The 25,087-nt window shown below is 36.7% G+C and overlaps 1 protein-coding gene across 1 annotated transcript in view; it reads left to right on the top strand.

Moving 5' to 3' along the window:
• Positions 1 to 25,087, top strand: part of HERC1 (HECT and RLD domain containing E3 ubiquitin protein ligase family member 1) — an 87,619-nt gene that overhangs the window by 21,288 nt on the left and 41,244 nt on the right. Inside the window, 18 exon segments of the mRNA XM_009330100.1 lie at positions 1,361 to 1,475; positions 1,581 to 1,701; positions 3,885 to 4,056; positions 6,077 to 6,181; positions 6,184 to 6,376; positions 8,241 to 8,361; positions 8,648 to 8,699; positions 16,368 to 16,639; positions 16,965 to 17,180; positions 17,265 to 17,385; positions 18,357 to 18,594; positions 18,997 to 19,190; positions 21,457 to 21,612; positions 21,846 to 21,952; positions 22,193 to 22,303; positions 22,385 to 22,561; positions 23,540 to 23,779; positions 23,984 to 24,067. Of these exon segments, the coding sequence (XP_009328375.1) occupies positions 1,361 to 1,475; positions 1,581 to 1,701; positions 3,885 to 4,056; positions 6,077 to 6,181; positions 6,184 to 6,376; positions 8,241 to 8,361; positions 8,648 to 8,699; positions 16,368 to 16,639; positions 16,965 to 17,180; positions 17,265 to 17,385; positions 18,357 to 18,594; positions 18,997 to 19,190; positions 21,457 to 21,612; positions 21,846 to 21,952; positions 22,193 to 22,303; positions 22,385 to 22,561; positions 23,540 to 23,779; positions 23,984 to 24,067 (2,795 nt within the window).

Below are 25,087 nucleotides of genomic sequence, written 5' to 3'. Positions count from 1 at the left end.
TGGAATTAAAAAGAAAAGTTGATGGGGAGGAGATGGGGAAGGCAAAGTAGCTTGCAAATATGTTAGGAATAGGGTGAAAGGGTAAGTCATCTTCTGGGAGGCTGGCCTTACAGTATTAATGGTTCTTCATGCTTATTGCCTAAAGTCTGGGTTCCCGCTCAAGCTTCCCAGGTCTCCTTTTAATGACGTCCACTAAGCATTGTGGTTGTACTGTAACTCTCTACTGGATCCAGAGATAATTTTCTGTAGCTCTGGCCAAGCTAGGCCAGATCAAGAAGACAGCAAATGGTGGTGTGTGCCTGTTGAGAGCAACACAGGATTCTGTTGCAGAATTCCACAGAAGTAGGAATTCCAGTAAAAAATGCTGGTTGTCTGTTTGCAAAATCCGAGATGAATGGGCTAATATATATTATTTTGGTTATGGAATTGGGTGTTTTAGAAGTTGACGTGGTTCTGCTCTGTTCACAATGCAAGCTGACTGAAAGTTGTATGGTGACGGTTAGCATAGCATCAAATGCGAAGTAACCGAACTTGCTGTGGAGTAGGTATGTTAGACTAAACTTTATGTGGCCAGGTAAGTTTTTGTGATTTCTACAGCAGTTTGCAAGGATTCGTAGATAATATTTAATTGAAAAAAACATTACAAAGATATTTGTAAGGAAGTGGGACGGTAATACTTTCTTTCCCCATGAAAAATTATGGCACCTTGTGGAGGTTTGCTTGGCAGTTCGGTTATTTTATAGTAGAACAATATTATTTTCATAATGGTTCTCTTTAAAGTTGGGGCAAAATTATTTTGAAAAAGTCAGTTTCTGAAAATACTGGATGAACCTTAATTTTGAGACCTGAAAATCTCTCTTGTTAATATTAGCAGTGAAGTTTGTGCTAATAGTTGGCTTTCCTACTGGAGATAAGGCTTTTTCATTATAAGTGAGTCTGCAAGATAATTCTTGAATGTGGTTTCAACCACGTGTAAAAGAGCAGAAAGTCTCAAATATGGTGTGTTTCTGAACAAGTTCTATGTAAATCAGTGGCTCAGTAAAGAGAAGAGCTCCAGTTCAATATCCTTGCTTGAAAGAGAGGTTGCACCCTAAGTTCAGCTCTTTGAGTCTCTGGTGGCAGTTTGTGTGCACGCCCTTGGCTGACTGTTACACTTAAGTACCTTGAGCAGGCCAAGACACATTTGTCTGAAGCAGTGTATTTATGAGTTATTGATGCTAAACTTATTTCTTAAGCATTAAAACTACTTCTAAATTGAAAGATTTTAAATGGATAAGATTTTTTTTTTAATGATGTCATGGAAAATATATTTGTTCATTAGAATCAGTAGCCAGTTTTGATGAATCCTTTCTATTTTCAGATTGGGATACTGCAACTTTAAGTAATGAATCACTCCTAGATACCGTGTCCAGATTTGTCCTTGCAGCTCTTCTGAAACATACAAGTTTACTTAGTCAAGCTTGTGGTGAGAGCAGGCAAGTAACTTAAAGCTGCTTTTAAAAGTTCAACTTCAATTTTTAAAAGAAAGTTTGTATGATTTTTTTTTTTTTTCTTTCCCATTTTGGGTCTCTTTTTTGTAGGTACCAGCCTGGCAAAGCCTTGGCAGAAGTATACCGTTGTGTATATAAAGTTCGGAGTCGCTTGCTTGCCTGCAAGAACATGGAACTTATTCAGACTAGATCATCCTCAAGAGACAGATGGGTAAGACTGTAAAACTCTTTTTGGTTCTTCAGGCTTTACTGTGTGTTAAGAAAATATTACATAATGTTAGTTTCATATATGTTGCCAGTATTTTTGTTATACCTTGTTGAAAAACTTTCAGGAGTTTTCAAATGAAAATGGGCAATGTATAATTAGGAGTCCATTAATCTGTAGTACATGTGGTATTAAATCAATAGAAGCAAATGATTGATTGATGATATTTGACTCAAGCACAGCCTGAAGCCTAGTTTTACCTGTAAACATAGCACTAGTATGCTGTCCCACAGAAGCCTACAACTTAGATGTAGATTGCTTAGCTGTGTTGACCAGGCCACAGCTTAGTCTGGCTGCCATTCCTGAACCCAACTCCTGAACCTGAGTTATCTGGGCCTCTGATCTCTGTCCCTCTCTGTACCTCTCTCTTCCCCTTCCCTGCCATACTCACCCCTTTTTCCTTCCTCCCCGGCCAGATTCTCTTCTTAGTCCTAACATTACTTTAAGGTTGCTTGTCCTTGTCAGCCCTACACGAATGTCAGACGTGATAGGACTGGGCCTGAAACTAGCATGATGGCAACTTCTGAATCATTTTATTAAGCCAGGTCAGAATTGATGATGGAAGTGTTCATTGAATTACTCAGGGCTGGGGACTGTTAGGCATTACAAGGTAGTCCTTAAAGCAGGATTAGGGTTTCTCTGGTAGGATTTTTTAATTGCTGTTTACAATCTACAACTGAGATATTTTTAGTCAAGGAAATTCTCATGTGACATCAAGATTATGAGGCTTTTTAAGCTATATTGTAAAGCACTAGTGATGCTTTTTAAAATTGTGTAGGTCTGTTTTCCTCCTTTTAATTCATATTAAGGGGATATGTGTCTTTGCCGCTTCCTTTCTCATGGTCTAACATATCTGCAAGAGATTCAGCACTTCTGAAAGCATTGGGTGTAGTGTGCGTACACAGGACAGTATGCATATGTTAAGCCTGGTGGTTCTCTGGTTTACCAAGCATACACAGGGTGATAATTTTCTAAACATGTAATAAATCTGTTGCTTCATGTTCATGTTATAGCTGTTGTGTATGCTCACAGTCAGGTACTGTGTACTGTGTGTGCGCAATACATTCCATTACTCCCGGAAATCCTCAAGCTTACTGTGCAGATGCAATACGGCAAATCTAAATGTATGCAGCAGATTTCTTGCTTCAGGGCGATCTCAGATTTAATACTACTGGGAAAAAATAGCTGGTTTGCATTTGCATAGTATACACAGGCTTAACGATAGAATGACGAGAGCAAATAAGAGGCGCCAGAAAAATGGTGACCATGATCTGCTGCTACGAAGACCTTCTGTTTTTTTCAAAAGGAAAACTGCCAGGAGAGGGCAGATTAATTATGCTGGTGGGATGTGTATGGCTCAAGATTTGTAGGATTAATTACCTTCTAAAGTATTCTAAAACCAGTAATGTAACTGTATGTTTTATATTTAAAGCTTTGCCTTCTTCAGATTGTCTAAAGCTGTTTCCTGCATTGGAAAATTGTCTGTTAGGTAGTAAGTATTGTGCTGGTCAGCACTTATATCCTCAAATTGAAGGAAAGCATCAACCCAAATGTATCCACTCAATCAAAAAGATTTTATAAATTCAAATTCTAAGACTATTATTCTTATTGTGCACCTCATATTGTTATCTTCGATCTTGGGGTGTGCATCTGTTTAATTTCATTGAAATAAAAGGGAGGAAAAGAACTGGAAATTCAGGACTGTTAAGAATAAAAATGGGAACATATTTGGTATCACTTTAAGTAACAAAATCTTGTCCATCGAAGTAAGTTTTATCATAATCACGTCCTTTTTAAGGGGAGAAAGTTTTATGAGACAGCAGCATGTGGTTGCTAAAGGCTTTGATGCTGAAGTGTCAAAGTTTGACAATACAGTCTAAGTGAGCATTACAAGGAGACTTTTTTCTGCAAATAATCTGGGAAACAGTTATTAAAGGAAAATTAAATTTTCTGACTTATGTATTTAAAGCCTTGAATGTAAACAGCTGTCTTTGTTGTTTATTTCACACAATATCAAAAGTATCTTTTTGGTAGGAAAAAAAACTTACTAAATACTTATGTCCTTTTATGTTCATCTTTCATTTTGGTGAGAATTAATTTCACTGTATTTATATATTTTTTTAATCAAGATGTTAGACAACCAAGAATCTGCTGATGTTGATACTCAGGAACATTCTTTTACTCGTACAATTGATGAAGAAGCAGAAATGGAGGAGCAGGCAGAACGCGACAGAGAAGAAGGACACCCAGAACAAGAAGATGAAGAGGAGGAAAGAGAACATGAAGTTATGACAGCTGGTAGTAAGTACTAGTTACGTGTATCAATAATGTAATGTGCTTTGGAAGGACAATATTTTTTTTTTCTCTAGGTAAAATGGAGAAATTATTTAAAAGATTATGAAAGATTTGCGTGCATAAACTTTGTGAGAAGTTTATTTTTATAAAATGGCATAGTGCTTCTATTGGGTCAGAAAAGTCTTTTGATACAAGGGAGTGGAATACTAGGCAAGTGGACTGCCTTTATGGGCAATTCTCAGGGCATCTGACATATACCAATACTTGTTATATGCACTGTCTACAAGACTAATAGGTTTCATACCATTTTCTCTAAACTTCTATTCAATAGATCTCTGAGTTTTCATCAGTATTTATATATAGAATTTTTGCTGTGTTTATATGTGTTATTCTTATATGTAATAAGCTTTGAAGGATAATGTTATTCTGAAGTTTGGAAACAAAACTTGATAACAGTGGGCTGACTGAGTTGGAATTCACTTGTATCTTTGAATATCTCTTCTTGAATCTATTAAAAACATGGAGGTTTTAGTCGAAGTTTGCTATTTGTAACACTATTTGCTATACGTTCTCATGGGTTTTCTAAAAAACTTGTTTAATTCTTCAGAAGATAGCTTGAAAAAGGTGAACTTGCAGACTGTTGTTATACTGACTTGGGCTTGTAATCAGGCTCAATGGGGTAGTTAATCCTCAATTTTTCCAATTTTAGTGAAGCAACATACAGTAACACTCAGTTGTTTTTTCTATTGTTACCATAGTGTTCTCAAAGACAGAAATCATGTTAGCCTTCAAAAATTACTGTAGAATGTATGTTGCTTAAAAAATAAAATTGGCTGACTTGAAATATTTTCCATAGATATATAATGTTTTTTTTTCTTTTCCAAATATTGTTCCTCCGGATACTGTTAGAATGTTTATTTTTCCAGCCTCTGCTGTCATCACCTGTTTTGCTGACAGCATTTATTTTTCTCATTAGGACTCCCATATTCCTGTTTGGGATCTCATAGACCAAAATGTGTGTTACACCTTTAGTTTCTACATGATGTGTCATTACATCCACAATGCAGTAGGCTTTCCTAAAAGTGTGCTATGGAGTTGAAGTGCACATTCATGAGATGATTTATGGTTCTAGAAGGTGTACACATGTGTTACCTGTTCAGTACATGCAACATGCTTTTGCTGCTTGATAGGCAGTTATCCTGGGCAAATGCTCAGTGTTCTCAAATTCTACCTGGACAGGGTTTCTCAGTACAATAAAGGAAATGTATCCAGAAATATCCAGACAGCCAGTAGTATTACGTGCACAAATAAGTAGGAAGATGATGACTCTTTTACTGGACATCCTAAGGCAAGCTGATCCTGACATGTGGAGTTCAGTTTGTGTCCTTGATGCCTTACTGCTTCTAACTATTAATATCAATGAAGGAAGTGTTTGGGTTTACCTTTGCCTTTCCAAAGGGAAACTGAATCTTTAAAATTAAAATGATCAAATCAAGGGAGCTTTAGGTCTTTGGACAGCGATGATGCGGTCTCTCACGCAGCTTCTTTAGAAGAATCTGGCACCTAAGACAACAGCATAATTAAGCAAAGTGAAGGCTAAGAATTCTGATAGGATCTTCATTGTACTGACCAAAGCTAATAAAAGCCTGAAACTGTTTCAAGACTGAATTACAGATATACTAGTGTCTGGAATACAGATTTACAGAAGCATTACTTTATATACATCTGCTAAAAGGCAAACATGAAATAATCTTTCTCTTTGATGCTATCCAAACAGGAGTTGTAGTGTTCTGTCAAATTGCATTGACTTCTTCATTTTAAACTTAACATTGTGTAAATACTTCGTTTAACCTGTTTGCATGATTTCTTTTATAGCTTCATATTATTAATGCATTCTTTTACTGTTGGAAAAATATTCATTTTTCTTTGTAGTGGGGCAGTTTTTGGCCCAAGATGTAGATGAATATTTCATTCTATGTAGCTTTGTCTAGAAGTTAAGACCTTCTTTTTGTGTTGCATGTTACAGAAATATTTCAATGTTTCCTATCAGCCCGTGAAGTAGCTCGCAGTCGGGATCGAGATAGGATGAACACTGGGACAGGGACTAGACTTGATGATCCACCTCCTCAGTCTCACGAAGAATCAGCACTGATCTGACAGAAGGTCAAGATGTATATACTGCTGCATGCAACTCTGTGATCCACAGATGTGCCTTGTTGATATTAGGAGTAAGCCCTATTATCGAGGAGCTCCAGAAACGAAGGGAGGATGGACAGTTACAGCAGCCTCCCTCTGCTACTCCTGAGGGGATTGGACTCATGACAAGGTGGGGTTTGCTGACTGCTTAGAACAGTTAACTCTTCTCTGCTTCCTTTATAATTGATTAAATAACCTCAGTTTTCCTCTGAGGATTCTTAGCATTTTTTTTAAAAGAAGATTTTTGCCTAGAGCAATGTTATGTTTTTGTTGAGAATAGTGATTTTTCTCAATTTCCTTTGTCCACATTAACTAAACCTTAATAAGAGTTTTATTCTGTGGGGACCATATTTACTTTTCAAAGTTGGGCTTTGTGATAAATAGTAATGAAGGAGTTCACTACAAGAAGGACGTTGAGGTGCTGGAGCGTGTCCAGAGAAGGGCAACGAGGCTGGTGAGGGGTCTGGAGAACAAGTCTGATGAGGAGCGGCTGAGGGAACTAGGGTTGTTTAGCCTGGAGAAAAGGAGGCTGAGGGGAGACCTCATGGCTCTCTACAACTACCTGAAAGGAGGCTGTAGCGAGGTGGGTGTTGGTCTCTTCTCCCAAGTACCAAGCGATAGGACAAGGGGAAATGGCCTCAAGTTGCGCCAGGGGAGGTTTAGATTGGACGTGAGGAAAAATTTCTTTACTGAAAGAGTGGTTGAACATTGGAACAGGCTGCCCAGGGAAGTGGTTGAGTCACCATCCCTGGAGGTATTTAAAAGATGTGTAGATGAGGCGCTTAGGGACATGGTTTAGTGGGCATGGTGGTGTTGGGTTGACGGTTGGACTCGATGATCTTAGAGGTCTTTTCCAACCTTAACGATTCTATGATTCTACGAAGTCCAAATCATCAGGTGTACAGATAATCTGAGGTAATTGGAAAAATTCTTTGTTTCTCCTAAGATTTGTTTATGTGTTTGGATTTTTTGATTACAATGTTTGTATTTTCTTGAACTTTACCAATGTCCTATATAGCAGCGTCCAAAGAAAACTTATAGGATATGTTTAAAAGCAAAAGTTTCAAAGCCTATTAGGAAAAAAGTGTCATTCATGATTGATTTTTATAAATATTCCTTACATGTTGGCATGTGTAAGACACTGTTGTTAGATATAGGAGAATGACAACGTAAAGCCAGACAGCTCAACGAATTGGAGAAGTGTATAATTTAAATAGTATAAGTACTACATAATGTATTTTAATTTTCATAACCTGAGATATTCTTGGTAAAACAGTTTTGTTCTAAACTTGACCCGTTTAAACTTTTATTCTAGAGATCTTTGTGTGTGTGTATTAGAATATAACACAGGAATTGTGTAGCTGGTGCTACTAGGGAACTCCTGAGTCTACTTAAGCTTCTAGTGTACAGAACCTCTGCTCTGATATTTTAAATGAAGATATTGACAGGGAATTCAGAGGGAGATTATATATGTATATTCAGTACCCTTTTATTCTTTTTGCCTCTTTTTGGAAATCTAGTCCCTAAAGCATGGGTGGCTGCCTCTGTCGTTGTCAAAGTGGCTTTCATCTTCAGCATATCAACTTTAGGATGCATTTTATGGGTGGGTTTTTAATAAGTTCAGTGCTTTTTCACCCACTTACTCTGTCTCTGTTTTCTTGTCCTCTCAGCTCAGAAGTGTTTCTGTATACTGTATGTGATACTTACCAAGGCACTTGAATGAGCAGTCATTTGAGGTTGCCATTTGTTCAGTTGACCAATAAGGGTGTTAAGAAGTAACAAAGTTTACTAATACCCTTTATAAGCATAATAATTGAAGCCCCCAGACCACTTTTTTCCTCTTTGGTGTGGTCTTGTGATGTTCTGTGATAGTCTGCTTCCAAATAAAACTGCGGTACCTGCTAAATTTGACTATCAAATCTTACTTTTGCCTAATATCAGTATTTTCTTTCTCTGTGTGTGTGTGTGCATGCATGTGTGTGCATCTGAAGCAGGAGTGAAAGTCTTACTGCAGAAAGTCGCTCAATCCATGCAAACTCAAACTACAGACTGATTAAGTCAAGAAGTGAATCTGATTTATCTCAGCCAGAATCAGATGAGGAAGGTTATTCACTGGTAAGTAAACTAACATTATGTATTTAGAGATTGTAAATATAATATTTAGGTGGAAAGTACATCTTAAACATTTGTTTAGTACTGTGTTTCAGTATAGAGATCTCTTCTAATAACCACTATTGTTAAAAGAAAGTAATGGTGGTAAAAAAAAAAAACAATTGAAATTATTATAGCTCTGGTAATTTTCTCACTTATATGGCTGAGGGATGCATTTTAAATACTCAAATATTGCGCACCACATAAGTTCACCTAAAGAAATGAGGCTTTTATTAATCTTTTAATCTAGAGTGGAAGACGAAATGTTGATTTGGATTTGGCATCATCACACAGAAAGAGGGGTAAGTTTTATTGTTTACCTAGTGAATATTGACCTGATAAATATGTTAGTATTTTTTAAGTTAAAATGTGTTTGCAATTAAATACAGTACATAATGGCAATCCGGATGTTAAAACTATTTAAAGTTAAGTTATTTAAGTTATTAAAAATATTTAAAAATAGTATTTAAAATAATTATTGCCTACTGTTTGTGCTAAGTTCTGTTGCTTTGTGGCTTGGTTGTAGTATTTCCTAGGTTATAACTATTTATTCTAGTTTCTAGAATTGCAATGCTCTTCTGAAGCGAGTGAGGATTTCTGTGAGGTCAAGTGAATTAGGAACTTTCATTCTGTTTTCACTCACGTGACTTCAGGAAGAAAAAATTGGCAGAGAAGTTCAGTATCAAGTGGAACACTCTATTCTTGTGCTAACAATGAACTTTTACCATAAAATGTACTTGAACATGGAGAACTCGTATCCAGAAAATACCGCTTCAATTTTTGCATCCTCTCAACACCAGTACACCTACAGAACCAAGCAACCGCTTCTTCTATTACTCCAGTATAAATCAGATTTTTAGCTTTTGTACTGCTTTTGTTGCTGCTTCATTCTGGGGAATCTCAATGAGCTTCTTCACAGAAGGTAGTGGAGGGAGAAAAGGATGTTTGTTTAGACAGAGACCATAAAGTCCCACCACTCTGGATGATGCAGAGTCTCTGCTAGAATCACGACTTATGTCTGTTGTATCTGTAAAAGTCTTGTGAAGAGGTTAGCAGGAATTAGGTTGAGTTATGATATGCTTTAATTACAGAAGCCTTAATACTGTTAGGTAACACAAGAGTTCTAGTTTAAAGCCACCATTAAGCAGAGTACTGAGAGGTTGCTTGCTTTTTAAAGTCTTTTGGAATTGTAAAACAAACTATTAGTGGCAACACTCGTTACACTTCAATTTGTAAATAATGTGGGAAGGAATTCCTTGTACATGGATAATCAATTGAACCAGTTGAGCAAGTAAAGAAATTTACTAGAGGTGTTCATACTGTGACAACAGGATGTATGTTGGCATTCTCAGTGTTAGAAGATCTGATAGCCTCTGTCAGCACTCTGATCTGCAGTGTATTCTTTGAAGCCACCATTTTTAGCTTTGCCATTAATCTGACACAGAACTCTGCACTTGCTTTCCTCTATATCCTAAAGTAATTCAGGAAATCATCTTGGGTTAGATCTGAGATGCAGTATATTTTACGGATTATGGTTCCTGAACTGTTGATTAGACTGATGAGGTTGTTTTGGTCACAAGCTCCAGGAAATAAGGAATAATGCAAGAATAGACTTCATCAACCAACCAGTCTATAGAAGCTTTTTATTACAGAAGAAGGTTCTGCACCAGGTGCGTAACACTCAGGAGAAACAGGTGTAAATGCAGTTGATCTATCCAGAACCTAAAGAAGCTCAAATAGCTCATTTGCAAACTGAACACTGTGACAGCATGTACTGATACCTGTTTTCTGGTACTGGAGGACTTATTTTGCTGTCCCATGTTACGGACTTTTTGTCTGGTTTTGGCAACGGCAAGTTAGTCAGCATAAAATAATGAAAACTTTTCTACTTGTGCTGGATGATATATATGACAGTTTTGGTTGATACCCAATAACAGATTGATCCAGTGAATGCAGAGTGCATTTACAGGGAAACATTCCTGATACTTATACCGAGGTCAGGAAAAGATCTACAAAGATCTGTGTGATCAAGTGGATGAGCTGCTCAGCTTTGGTGCTAATTTAAGGTCTTTCATTTCTTATGAAATGTCTAGTCTTGTGAATCCTAGTTCTCTTCTAGAACTGAAGCATGCCTCAGTGTTTAGTGAATATGTAACTTGCAGCCATTTTGGATTGTCCACCCCTTGTAACATAGCCAGCACACTGAAGTGCTAGAGGTACCGCAGGGCCTATCAAGGATGTTTTGAATGGTAAAACCCCTTCAGTTTCATCTTTATTCTTGTGATATACCGTGACTAATAAAGGGGACATTTATGTTCACTGTTACCTCAGGCTGAAGAATAGGAGGAATCTAAATTCTTACAGCATATTCACATTATGCTGTGCTCCGTCTCGAGTTGCTGGCAAAAGAGATTAAGGAGTTCCATCGGAATGAGCTACATTTGTTAAGAATTGAAGCATTAGAAAAAGCCTGTTTTCCTGTTTATGGCAAGTAAACCGCTGTAGAAGAGATGACCTACAGAAGACTACAGCATTGTTCCTCAGGATTTTTTCCAGCTGGATTTTTAAGTGCCACCAAAGTAAAATTTCCCTGAAGCAACTGTTAGACATTTTAGTGAGAAACAAGCAGCAAATTTTTATTTGTTAGGGGTTTTTTGGGGGTTCTTTCCATAGTCACGTTTGTACCTTGTGCTCCTAGGACTTCCACGTATGATCTACTTTTGAGTGGAAGATGTGGAAGGTTTTATGTCCCTCTAAATGAGGAGAAGGAGAGGAGGGAAACATGTATGCTGTATAGATGCTAGAGAGGATCTCTATTTTGAGTGCAGAGGATAGTCGTGCCCAGAAGCATACATGGGAAACACTTCTCGAATTGCAGTTAACATAAAGTAAAGCCTCCTGTTTTTTCTTGTTTCTATTTCTACAAAACAGCAGTAACCATTGTTGCTTTAAGGGACTTACAGCTGAACTTTTCAAATTTTTGTTGGATTGAATGCAGAATTGGCAGTGTTAGGTGGAAAAGAACAAGTGGAGTCTTACAGAATAACCGTAGGAACCATTTCTCATTTCTTTCAGTTGAAGTTTATTATTCAAAAAATTCAATCATGTTTCCTTTTACATATGTTTTTTAGAATAATACCTTACTGCAGTTTGCAGCAGTCCCTTGAAAATATTTTTTCTTTTAAGTGTGTCTCCATAAACTGTGTGAAGGAAGTTGGCCAGCAGAGGTAACTGGAAAGCAAGTTTTTTTCCTGAAGAAATTTCCTTCTATCCCCATTGGTTTTTTTCCTGTAGGCTATGCTATTTTTGAGACTTAAAAGGGAATTTTCACTAAAAAAATTTCCTTAGTATACAGGCATGAGATTCCTCCCATCTCTTCTTAACAAGTTTACTGGAATTTAACCACACTACTTGCTACAGAACCATGGCCACACATGATGTTTCTAGCTGAGATTTTGTAGGGTTAGTTTATCCTCAGCTATACTCTATGCAGAGTATTTGATCCTTGCAAAGTTGTCAAAATAATGTAGTGTGTATAGGGTATCGGTGAGTGGTTGTTTTGTAACAGGCAAGAGAGTAATTCCCTCTGGAGTGGATTGGCTTATTTTAGAACTTCTGTTTATTGAATGCAGCAACTCGTTATTCAAAATTCAGATCACATTTCCTTAATAATTGAATCTCACTATTGGTTATAGTCTGATTTTTATGGTACGAAAGCTGTTCCTATTCATAAATTGCAATATAGAAAACTAGCAGTAGAAAAACTACTAATAATATAAGTTGTTCCTATGGTCTTGCAAATGAGTATGGAAGGAAAGCATTCTCTTTTTTACTCAATTAACATCTTAGCCACTCAGTCCAATCTTTACTCTAATTGCCTTCTTCCTTCATTTATTTCATCTGTTCAGAAATATGACTGCAGTATTCCTACTTCAGCCTGAGGATCCTCTGAGTATCTTGTTCCTTGCTATTATTTAGTTATTTCTGAATTAGTAAACTTTTCCTTCCATTCCTGCAGAAAAAGTCTTTTTCAATACTTTTGCCATAAGGGGTGATGAGCACATTATTATTTTCCCCTCATATCTAAGCTCTTTGGGTTTTTTTTTGCTGCTTAGATTCATCTTTTTCAGTTTTGCAGATCCAGAGAGTATGCCTCAAAATGTCGTACCTATCCTGTACAGTACCTATGGGATACTGTACACTGCATTGGATACTTAACAGTAAAGTATGCGTATTTATCAGTGCAATCATACACAGAGTTACAGACAGATAAATGAGAGTCCTCCAGTCTTGGATTTTCTTACTTCACATAAATCTTAATTTCGGTGAATTTCAGTGTGCTTGTGTGTTCTGTAGTACTTTACTAACACAATTGGCCAACTCTGAACAAAGCAGCAACTTAAATGAAATCCAAATTAAATTGAAATAATTTTGTGTACCTGTAATAATATGAGTTCTGCATTTTGAAATTGAAAGATCGTGTTTGAGTAAGGGATGTAAACATGTCTTGGTGTATACATATAACTGTGTTAAAGGGGATATATTTTTTTTCCCTGAAAAGAAGGTGGGGAATTTAGAAAGTCTGTTATCTAGGCTATACTAATTCAGAACAAGAGTAAATATTTTTTTCCCCAAACTTTGCTGCTTGATACATGGTTGTATTGATTGAGATGAGACTGATCATTTAAGTCTAAGTCAGAATAATATGAGGAAGAGATTTTATGAATATGTTACCTTCTGTTTCAAATGTCTGCTTTTGTCTTCTGATTCTTGTGTGGTGTAGTGTATTTACTCCTTTTTGGCCAGTTGAGCCCCAGAAAAAAGAAGAGCTTCAAGCAAGTAACCGATGGCATGTTTATTTTTTTGTTTCTATAGCTTCCCTACATATTTTATGTTTTATGAAGTGTGTATTGCAGCTGTGCCACGTTCATTTAGAAAACTCATTATTACAAGCTGGCTTATAAGGACAAGTAAATTTTTTTTTCTTTTACTGTAAGCTTAAAGTTTATTCTTATGTGCAACTCTATTCATGTGATTGTAGAGGCTTATGGAAGTGCTAAGCTGCAATCAATTCTGTGTAATTGATATTACACAGAATCAAGCTAAGCTCTAATATACAATCATACTTTTGGTTCTTCTATTGATATTTAACATCTTCAAGGAAAAAATGACTGTATACTACTTTGACTTCTGACATCTTTGTTTTTAAACTATACTTTTAGTTATAACTTCTCTTGGTTTACATTTAATCTGTCTCATAATTGTTGGACTTTTCTCCTAATTTGAAACAATTTTTAATTGTTCTGACATTTAAACATTCTTGCATTAATACTAAAAGGATTAGCTAAGACCTCATCTTTTTCAAATATGAAATAGTTTAGGTTTTTATGAATATATGGTGGGGGTTTTTTCGTATAAGATTTGTTGACTGTCAAAACTAAATTTTCTTCTGATGTTCTGTTAACCCTTGAAAAGTCTGCTAAAGCTTAGGATTTAAGACATTGGAATTGCTTTTTGTTTCTTTACAAATCCTTTGATTCTGTGCTGTGCTTAATAGTGACATAGCGTAGCATAGGAAGCAATGTCACTTTGGGATGCTTTAAGCTCTCCTGCTGTTTAAAGACTGTAGGGCTTAAGGAGGCTTTTGAAATAGTTGTTGCTATGTAGGCAACATTTTGTGGACTTGGTAATGGTTTAGCCGTGCTTCCTATAGGAAATCTGAGGCTTCATTTATCCTCTCCCTTGGGCTCTGTTCACCATGCATATGCTAGGAAACTCCTTCCTACATGAAACTGAGTATTTTAACATCCTTTTATTCTACTCTGTCCTATTTATCTTATGTTTCTCACCTGCCACCTCAGCATATAACTTAGTTTTTATTAGAGAGCTTTAAAGCAAGTATTGTGAGAATTAATATTAAAATTAGGGTAAAGTGGTATCTGTCTTTACTTCTGTTTTAAATATTGTCACCAGGTATAAATTGTAAAATTGAGTAACAGAATTTCTTTAAATTCTTTCATAGTAAACATGACAAAATAGATTATTCTCTGTAAACCAGGTAATATTGCTGTGTTATATAAACCAGCAGAAATTAGGAAATTAGATTACATTTTGAATAGTGTTTAAAATGTAATCTTTGCATTATCCAAAATAAATTTGTGTGAGTATATTTTTGTCAAATACCTAATAAGACCTAAGTACTGTGATGGTTCTTTCTGAAGCCATTGCAATCTCTTTAGTAGCAAGTGCAAGGAATACCATGCAAATGCACATGAACACTATTTACAGAAAAGGAAATGGAATGTGAACAGGTTTTCATAATTCATAGCCCTGACAATTTTTTTGGTAACTATGTGGAGATTAACTATGTAATTTACAAAGGAAAAGCAAAATTTCACAGTATTTTGAATTTGTAAGTTGCGTGAAGGTGCAAATTGTGACCTGCAGGTGCAGATTGGTTGAAAGGATAATAGCATTTTGCCTTTACCTCAGGAAAAGAATGGTGTAGAATGGTTGCTAGGAGAGTTGTCCTAAGTTCAAAAACTGATGTGTCTGTCTTTCCTTGTTACTATGAGCAGCTGCTTACAGAGCTGCTGCAGGTAGGCAGCGTTTAAAGGAGGTCCTGAAACTAGTATCCAGCTGTTACCATTGGAACTCAGCCTCACTGATGAAAGAAAGCTTTCAACAGATTAATTTCTATGAAATTGTGTGACTTTTTCTGGAAAATGGCTATGTTTAATAATGTTTGAGGCCGATTCCCTGCAGACAGATTTTTAAAAACTGAAGTGTTAATGTAGATTTGTACGAGTACTGTGAATGGGTTGTGATTCTCCAATATCTGTAGCTCATTGTGCACAAGAGACATTAATATTTAAAAAAATCTATGTAGATTATTTAAGATAATTCAAACTAGAATTTCAAAGTGAATTTAAACATACATTAGGTTTCCACATAGGTCTCCAGACATTACCTATCTATACAGATGGAAAGTTCTTTTGCGCAGGGTCTGCCCTCTTGTAATACCTTGCATAGCTCCAAGTCGGCTAAAAACAATAAAATACTAACTTCTGTGTTGATATGTATATTTAACTGATGCAGATCAGTTAACTGCTGATGAAGGTATGACTTCAGTGACACTGCACTCATTTGTGCCAGGGATAGAGTTTTAGCAAAACTCTTTCAGAAATGAGATCAAATATATGGCGATAAATAAGTTCCAGTGCTGCAGATTGATGACTGATGCTCGTTTGAAGTAGTACATTTATTACTGATGGTAAAGTTTCAGGTAGTGTAATGACATGCCGATGTAATAGGAAATACTTGAAAATAGACTTGTGAAATTGCCAGACAATGAAGATACAGATCTAATACATGCTGTAAATAGTATTTAATATACATGTATCTATTTATCTTGAATCATAACAAAGTAAATGCTTTCTGTTAGTCTAAAATAAAAATTTTCTGTTCCCTTCTGCAATCATGAATTCTGTAAATATTTCATCCAAAATAACATTGTGCTTTTTCAAAATGATAAAATATATAGTGGCTTGATTAAAAGCAAAAAACACTCTTGTTTTATGGTTAGACCTTAAAACAAATATCCAAAGTGCACAATTTCTGTTGTAGCATATCTTTTCTTTACTATTTTGTCATTTAGCTGCAAAGCATTTTTATTCAGTGTTCTAGCTTAAAGCTGAGCAGTTTGAGTGGCTTCTATCTTTTTGTTTTCTCACTTGGCAGCGTGTTGCAATATTGCTTAACATAGTTAAAAGAAATACAGCTTTTCCTTTGGGGAAATTGCTGTAAATTTAAATCAAGTGTTTTGCTCTAAGTTGCTTAATGCATGGTATAATTAACATGAATATCCATTTTCCACCTGTATGAATAGCAGCAGTTCAGTCTTTACCTACTGTCAAAATGTGCTACCTGGTGAATTGGAATTTATGAGACTTCATTATGTATATCTTTAGGAGCAATGCACAGCCAAGTGGAACCTTTAAGTGACTCATGGGCTCGCCTAAAACACAGCAGAGATTGGTTATACACTTCTTCCTACTCATTTGTTGAGTCCGATTTTGACCTCTCAAGATCCCTTGGAGTTCATACTTTGATTGAAAATGTTGTCAGCTTTGTAAGTGGAGATGTAGGAAACTCGCCAGGATTTAAGGAACCAGAGGAAAGTATGTCCACCAGTCCACAAGCGTCAGTAATTGCAATGGAGCAGCAACAGTTGAGGGCTGAGGTAAGTTTCAGTTTAACGCCTTTTCCTATTCTGCATACATTATGCTCATTTTATGGATTTTTTTTAAAACATTGTCCAAATTCTGTCTATTAAGAACATTTTTGCTCTCTTTTCTGTTAAAATATCTTAACTGGACCTGGGAACTTTATGTAAAGAAACTCTAAAATGAAACTCAAAGAATTCCCTTTTTAAAAAAAAAAAAAAAAAAGTGTTGATGAGAAAACAGCTACCTCATTCATTCTCACGGTTGAAGATGATCTAATTCTAATTTCTAAGGATACTTGCTACTTACTTAATACGGTCTTTTGCCTGCCTTTATTTTTAGCTTCGTCTGGAAGCACTTCATCAGATTTTAGTGCTTCTGTCAGGGATGGAGGAAAAAGGCAGTGTGCCATTAATGGGAAGTCGTCAAGTACTAGGATTTCAGTCGTCTTCATTGCTTACTTCTGTTAGACTACAATTTCTTGCTGGCTGCTTTGGTTTGGGCACTGTAGGACATGCAGGTGCCAAAGGAGAGAGTGTAAGATTGCATCACTACCAGGTATGTACTTTAATAGTTTCTGCTGTTTCAATAACTGGGTGATAAAAATGTATCAGTCCTTATATATTTATTTGTTTGACCCAGGATGGTATCAGAGCAGCTAAGAGAAGTATTCAAATTGAAATCCAAGTGGCTGTGCACAAAATTTACCAGCAATTATCTGCTACATTAGAAAGAGCTCTGCAAGCTAATAAGCATCACATAGGTAAGCGAAAACCAGATTTGCAAAACATGTCCTCTAATAAACAGTACAACAGCTTATATGTTTAACAAAGCAGACTTTGATATTAGTGACCTGAATTCACTGAAGTATCTGTCTGACGACTTTTCCTAAGAGAGAGAAGCTTTTTAACCTTTTTCTGTCTTAATTTTCTTCAAGTGTTAGCCCTTTTTATTTTAAGACTTTTAAGTATTGTCAACGTTTCTATTCCACATACCACAATCTTCCACAGTCACCCATGTCTTTGGCACTTCAAAGTGATTTTTAGGTTTTTCAGGGATAAGCAGTTTTCTGAAGAGATGAAAAGTCTCCAATCTTTTTTCTTTCATTCAAGGGAACTTTCTTTAAACCCCAAATCAAAGAACAGGACATCTTGCCTGTTTTGGAAGCCCTTTCTCCTGGCCTTCCGTACCCAGATATTGCTGTGTGTTTCTATCCTTAAGGGATAGCTGGAACTCCGCAGCTCTTTGTGCCTTTGTATATACACTGACTGAGAGCTTCAGTACAGGAGAGAGTTATATAATTTAGTTTGTTGGTAGAGCCTAATGGGCATTCTTACCTGAATTGTTTTGTTGTTTCACTTACAATTAAAATGGAATTGAAAAAAATTTCTTGAGAATCAACTTGAAGTAGAAAATTAAGTATTTCATCCAGTTATCCTTACCCTAGAGAGAAGATTCTGGTTTGAGATTTAGCTTCAGAACATCCACATCACAAACTAGATCTACATGATACTCTTCCTTGGACAACCTCGACATAGAGGTTGCACTGAGTTAAAGGGGGCTACGATGGTACATCAGAAAGACTACCTCGAAGTGTCTGACAAAGAAGGCTAACTCTTTACTTGATAATTTAATTCATTGAATTTTATTTAAAAAATAATCTGCAGTTCTTCTGTCTTAGTATTCTTACTCTAAACAGCTTATTAATGAAAAATAACTTTATTTTAATCTTAGAAGCACAACAGCGTCTTCTGTTGGTAACAGTCTTTGCTCTAAGTGTACACTATCAGCCTGTTGATGTCTCCTTGGCCATTTCCACTGGTCTGCTAAATGTGCTATCACAGTTGTGTGGCACAGACACCATGTTAGGACAACCACTGCAGCTGCTGCCCAAAACTGGTATTTCTCAGCTCAGCACAGCTTTGAAAGTAGCCAGTACAAGACTACTTCAGATCCTTGCTATCACCACAGGGTAAGTACGGAACGCTCCCTTGCTTTCAGAAAACTTAATCTTTAAGCTTTTCAGCACCCTTTAAAAATAACTTTTCTTTTGTGTAAGCTTTCTTTAGGACAATAAATGTTATTCAGAAGCATATAAGTGAAGGGGGGGAAAAAGGAAGTACTGAAAACGTATCCTTGATTCCAAAGATTGGACAGTTCTAAAGTGTCTTAAAAATAGGGTTCAAATAAGAATAATCTGCCAACGTATGGTGGAGGATGAGGAAAAGTAACCTGCTGCAATAGAATGAATTAGAATTAGTGCTGTGTTAGGCCCAAGATGTCGCTTGCACTGAGTTTATAGTTGTGTCTTTGTTACTGTTCCTTGGATCAGCTCTCAAATACTCTTACATTTACTTTTTTTGCGTGTGTGTAGAACCTATGCTGACAAACTGAGCCCAAAGGTGGTCCAGTCTTTGCTGGATTTATTATGCAGTCAGCTGAAGAACCTGTTATCACAAGCTGGTGTGATGCTTATGGCTTCCTTTGGAGAAGGGGAAGGTGAGGAAGATGAAGTAGAATCAAAAAAGGCAGATTCAAATGGGGATAATGAGAAGAGAGACTTCAGAGGTAATTATCTTGCATCATTTCTGTTACAATTTTGGAATACCAGAAAACATAATAAAAGAAACCACTGAATGCTGAGACCCTCACCCACTCTACTGTATTGATTATTCTTGAGTCATTCTTAACTCTGTAAATTAGATTAAATAAAGCAATCAAATAATTTTGTGCTCAGTTCAGATTTGTATGGACTTGATACATAAATCAGTTTAAAGGTAGGAGCAGGTTGAGAATAAGAATTACTCCATCTGGTTTGGAATTAGGAGGAGAATACTGTTTTCCTTGAAAAATGAGTTATTGGTAGTAGTGTTTTCCATAAATGCAGTCATAGGAATTTAATTATCTAAGTTTCAAACTGCAAATAAATATAGCTTAATTCAGGAAATTGTTGCATTTGCTTTGTCTTACGCAGCTTTGCAGTCTGAGTGGATGGGAAGAGGTTGACCCTACCCTGTCATATTAAAAAATCTGCAACAAAAGATTTTCTGAAATATTAATATCTTCACATCGTTTGCAGTCCTTTAATGAGCATTTTGAATTTCTGTGGAAGTTGTGTATTTGAAGAAATTTTTAATTGTAGCTTGGTTTTAGGTGTACGTATGTTTTTGGTTGTGCTTATAACTGTCTTCGCTTATAAACAGTGCAATGGCTGATGAATTCATAAGCTAATTAACTAATTAGAAATTAGCATATAAGGTTGTCTCTTTCCACAAACATTTTCTTGTTAAAACTGCCTTGGAATACGTATGGGGTGTGAGGAAGTATAGTGTTTTGCATCAAAAATCCCCATAAAACAAAAACATACTTAGAAACCAATGGTTACATTTTATATTACAGGGACATTTATAAATAATCACATGTATTGGATTTATGTGGCAAGGTTTTGGTAGTGGGAGGGGGCTGCAGGGGTGGCTTCTGTGAGAAGAAATCAGGAGCTTGCCCCCATGTCAGACAGAACCAGTTTCAGCCAGCTCTGAAAAAGACCCACTGCTGCCCAAAGCTGAGCCAGTCAGCAATGCTGGTGGTGCTTCTGTGATAACATATTTAAGAAAGGGTAAAAAATGCTGCACAGCAGCTGTGTGAGAGGGGTGGGGAAAATGTGAGAGAAAACAACTTTGCAGACACCAAGGTCAGTGAAGAAGGAAGGAGTAGGGATTCCCCTCCAGCCAGTGGAGAAGTCCATGATGAAGCGGGTTGTCTGTCTGCAGCCCGTGGAGGACCCCTGCCGGAGCAGGTGGATATGCTTTGAAGGAAGCTGCAGCCTGTGGAGAGCCCACGCAGGAGCACGATTCTGGCAGAAACTGGCTTTTGGGGGGCCCCCCCTGGAGCAGTCTGTTCCTGAAGGACTGTGTCGTGTGGAAAAGGATCCACAGTGGAGCAGTTCTTGACATGGGAAGGACCCATTATGGAGCAGGAGTAGTAGAGATGAAGTGTTGTGAAGTGACCGCGACCCCCTCACATTCCCAATCCCCCTGCTCCGCTCAGGGGTGGGGAGGTAGAAGAGTTAGGCGTGAAGTCGATCCTGGGAAGAAGGGGTGGGTGGGGGGAAGGTATTTTAATTTTGTCTTTATTTCTCACTATCCTACTCTATTTTTCTTTGGCAATAAATTAAATTAATCTTCCCTGAGCTGAGTCTGTTTTGCCCATGATGGTAATTGGTGGGTGACTTCAGTGCCCTTATCTTGACCCACGAGCTTTTCCTCTTAGTGAGAGGAAGTTAGAAGTGAGAGAGCAGCCATCGTGTAATAACTGATCATTATATTTTTTACTTACAGAACAGTTTGTTGCCAGTAACAAGGACTGCTAATATTTTTCTGTCATCTTCCATTCAAGTCCATGATAGACTTCAAATGATTACTTCTATCTCAGAGTTGCTTGGCTATATTTTATATTAAATATATAGAGCTTGCGAATACTGAAGTGTGGTTCTGTAGCCACACTTTTGGTAAGATATGTACAGTAGTTTCCTGTACAGTTGTTTATAAATCTTAGCATACCAAAGTACCTGTGGTCCATAATGCACTGTGTGTTATTTTGAGTAGCTGTGTTTTTCCAAACGCCTGCTAGTCCACATAGTGTAGCCTAGCAGTATCAACTGACTGTATTCTGTTCTGGACTCACTATTCTCAAAAATGGAAACATCCAAAACTCAACTGTGAATGTCTGCCTTAATTTTTTTTTTTTTCCTACTTGACCTTGGCTTTAAAAATTATTATTTGCAAATACTGTAGAAGTAAGGTTGTAAACAAAAAATTTTAATTTAACTTCCTAGTTGTCCTCCGAAAGCAACATGCAGCAGAATTGCACTTGGGAGACTTCCTTGTTTTCCTACGTAGAGTTGTGTCTTCAAAAGCAATTCAGTCAAAAATGGCATCTCCAAAGTGGACAGAAGTACTTCTCAACATTGCTTCTCAGAAGTGTTGCTCAGGTATGATCTTTTCAAAATGTACTCAATGGTTACTTGCATTTCTGTAGTGCAGTTCCTAAAAATAGGTCCTGTTAGAACATGTGTTACATAGTGAACAACTAAAGCTAACTTCAGTAGATGTACACAAGTTACACTTTGGAAAATTGTGCACTGGTGGCATGCAGCTGGCATCATAGGTGTGTGTCTGATGCTGAAGTCACTTTCAGATTATTAACATATTGTTCCATCTTTAGGAGTTCCCTTGGTTGGCAATTTGAGGACTAGACTTCTTGCACTTCATGTACTAGAAGCTGTATTACCTGCTTGTGAATCTGGTGTTGAAGATGATCAAATGGCTCAGGTCTTTATATTTTGTTATAAGCTTTTATGCCTGTTTCTTCAAAAAGTCTCATTAAACTTTTAAATGTCTCACAGGTTTGTTCAGAATCCAAATCAGGTGAGGTTCAGTGTAGATATTTGCTTATCTAAGAGCACTAAATATTTTGACATTTATATCTACAAAGCAAAGTAAAACAATATAATATTATTTGTTGCCTCATCTTGGATTTAAAATGATCTGAATTATATTCTAATACATCAGGTTGTTGAACGATTATTCTCGCTTCTGTCTGACTGCATGTGGGAGACTCCAATAGCTCAGGCTAAACATGCAATTCAAATAAAGGAAAAAGAACAAGAAATGAAGCTACAGGTAATGATGCTTTTACTTTCTCTTTTGATGGAATGCAACCGAGTTACATTTACCACAAATATTTTGTCCTATTTCTGATAGAAGCAAGGAGAGTCTGAAGATGAAGATGAGAATCTTCCCATACAGGAAGTGTCCTTTGACCCTGAGAAAGCTCAGTGCTGCATAGTGGAGAATGGGCAGATTTTAACTCATGGGAGTGGAGGTAAAGGATATGGTTTAGCATCCACTGGAGTTACTTCTGGGTGCTATCAGTGGAAGGTAGGTTGCATAAAAATGTATTTAACTTCTCTTACTTTGTTTTGCAAATATACTATGATCTATAAATAACAGCTACCTATGTTTTTTCCTTTATGACAACATTCTTGAGTAAATGACATTTTGGCAGTGTTAGATTTACGGTTGGACTTGATGATCTTAAGGGTTTTTTCCAACCTAAATGATTCTATGATTCCATTATTTCCAATCCAAAGTGAAGAGTTTGTGGTTGCTTTTCAGCACTGCCATTTGGATATTACAGTACACAGATTGGAGACTGTGAATATGTGTTGCATATTGGTAGAGGTGATGGTACTTGTCCCTAAGATCCATAGTCAGCACGAATGTGCATTGTCTTGCAAAAGTTACCTACTGAACTATGTAGATTTTGAAATTTTTCTTCAGAAAAACACTTCACAAAACATTTTGTTTTCTTGCAAAAAGACACATCAGCCTGTCTGACTGACAAGACCAGCTTTTAATACATCATCTGGAGTGATTTTTTTAGGAATATAGATACATCCACAGTTATATCCTTGTTAGTACCATCTTTGAGCAGAACACTTTTACTTCTTTTTTTAACTTGAATCTGTGTAAATCACTCACTGTGAACATGAGGAGTAAAGCTTATTTATTTCTGTAATATTATTTTTAACACTTGAAACCCAACTTCTGGGTGTAAACGTTTTGAGTCTGGAGAAAAACACTTCTTTGTGTATTTACATACAGTTTTCTTAATTACTAGTAGGTTAAGTTTAAATGACTTGTTAATGACTGACCTTAGACACCAAGATGTCATTTTAGAGGTAGAGCGTGATTTTAGCTTATTAGCTTATTATTTTTTATTTATTAAAAGCTTCTGAGTAAAACAGTTAAAAGTGTGCATAAATATGTGTAAGGTAACTTTTCATAGCTTTATTGTGTTAAAATGCATATTCTCGACTTTTTTCCCTGTTTTTTTTGTTTTGTTTTGCCTGCTAGTTCTACATTGTGAAGGAGAATCGAGGCAATGAAGGCACATGTGTAGGAGTTTCTCGCTGGCCAGTACATGATTTTAACCATCGCACTACCTCAGATATGTGGCTATATAGAGCCTATAGTGGTAACCTTTATCACAATGGAGAACAAACTTTGACTCTGTCCAGCTTTACCCAAGGAGATTTCATCACATGTGTATTAGATATGGAAGCAAGAACTATTTCCTTTGGTAAAAATGGAGAGGTATTTAACATTAATTGTTTTTTTGGTGGTTTTTGCAACAGTAATTTGGCATGGATATTTTATATAAAGTTAAGCATGACAGTTAAGACACGTGACAGTTTCAGTACTTACAAGGATTGTACTACAGGTATAACTGTCCCGTGTCATGTTTTTGCTTGTTAAGTTGTTCTAAGTTTGGGTTTTTTTGTTTTGTTTTTTAATTAGGAGCCAAAACTAGCTTTTGAAGATGTGGATGCAGCAGAGTTATACCCTTGTGTTATGTTCTATAGCAGTAATCCAGGAGAAAAGGTAACTTAAATGTTCATCTGCATAGGTGTACTGGTTTTGGCTGGGATAAAGTCAATGTTCTTCATAACAGCCCGTATAGTGCTATGTGTTGGATTTATGACCAAAACAGTGTTGATAATGCACAGTGTTTTAGCTATTGCTGAACAGTGTTTACACAGCATCAAGGCTTTCTCGGTTTCTCGCTCTGTCCCTCCCAGCAAGTACATTGAGGGTAGGCAAGAGGCTGGGAGGGGGTGCAGCTGGTCAGCTCACTTAATGTGACCAAAGGAATATTCCATACGATGTAACATCATGCGCAGCAATAAAACTGCAGGGAAGTTTGCCAGGGGTTTCTGTTGCTCGGAGACTGTCTGGGCATCAGTCAGCTGGTGGTGAGCGATTGCATTTTGCATTGCTTGTTTTTCTTTGTTTTGTTTTATTTTGTTTTTTTTTTTCCTCTTTTATTTATGAAACTTCTTTATCTTTTCTCACTTTTGCCCTTCTGATTCTCTTCCCCATTCTGCTGGGGAGAGTGATCAAGTGGCTGTGTGGGGCTTAGCTGCCTTACCGGGGTTAACCCTCAACAATAGGTCATAAGTTTATCCATTCCCTTCTGTTCTCCTCTGTGTCAATGTTATGGATGTTGTTTTTTTGGGGGGAGTGGGGGTGGTAGCTAACAAGTGCTGAGAATGTCACTGGTTATTCATTTTGATTTATGACATATATAGCACTACATTACTTGCACACTAGCTAGACTTTTCATAAATTCCTATATTGTGCAATCTATTGTAAATTTAAAATGTGTTTTATTATTTAGAATTGATTTACAGACTTAATGTTCTACACTCAAAATTGCATTCCCCAGAAACAAGGGAGAACGTAGTATTAGGAATTCCAGATGGTCTTATGTGAGAAACCATGAACTGTTGTAATTTCAGCATCCTTGAGTTTGAAGGGATGCAGGTTTTGATCAGTGTTAAGGTGGATTTCCTAGGGAGCCCAAGCAAAAAAAGACAACGCTAGTAATTTTTTCTATTCAGC

This window comes from Pygoscelis adeliae, unplaced genomic scaffold, assembly GCF_000699105.1.
Source record: "Pygoscelis adeliae isolate BGI_AS28 unplaced genomic scaffold, ASM69910v1 Scaffold298, whole genome shotgun sequence".
In the NCBI taxonomy this organism is placed as follows: domain Eukaryota; kingdom Metazoa; phylum Chordata; class Aves; order Sphenisciformes; family Spheniscidae; genus Pygoscelis; species Pygoscelis adeliae.
Note: the sequence above shows the minus strand (reverse complement) of the source record. Positions and strands in the feature narration are given on the sequence as shown.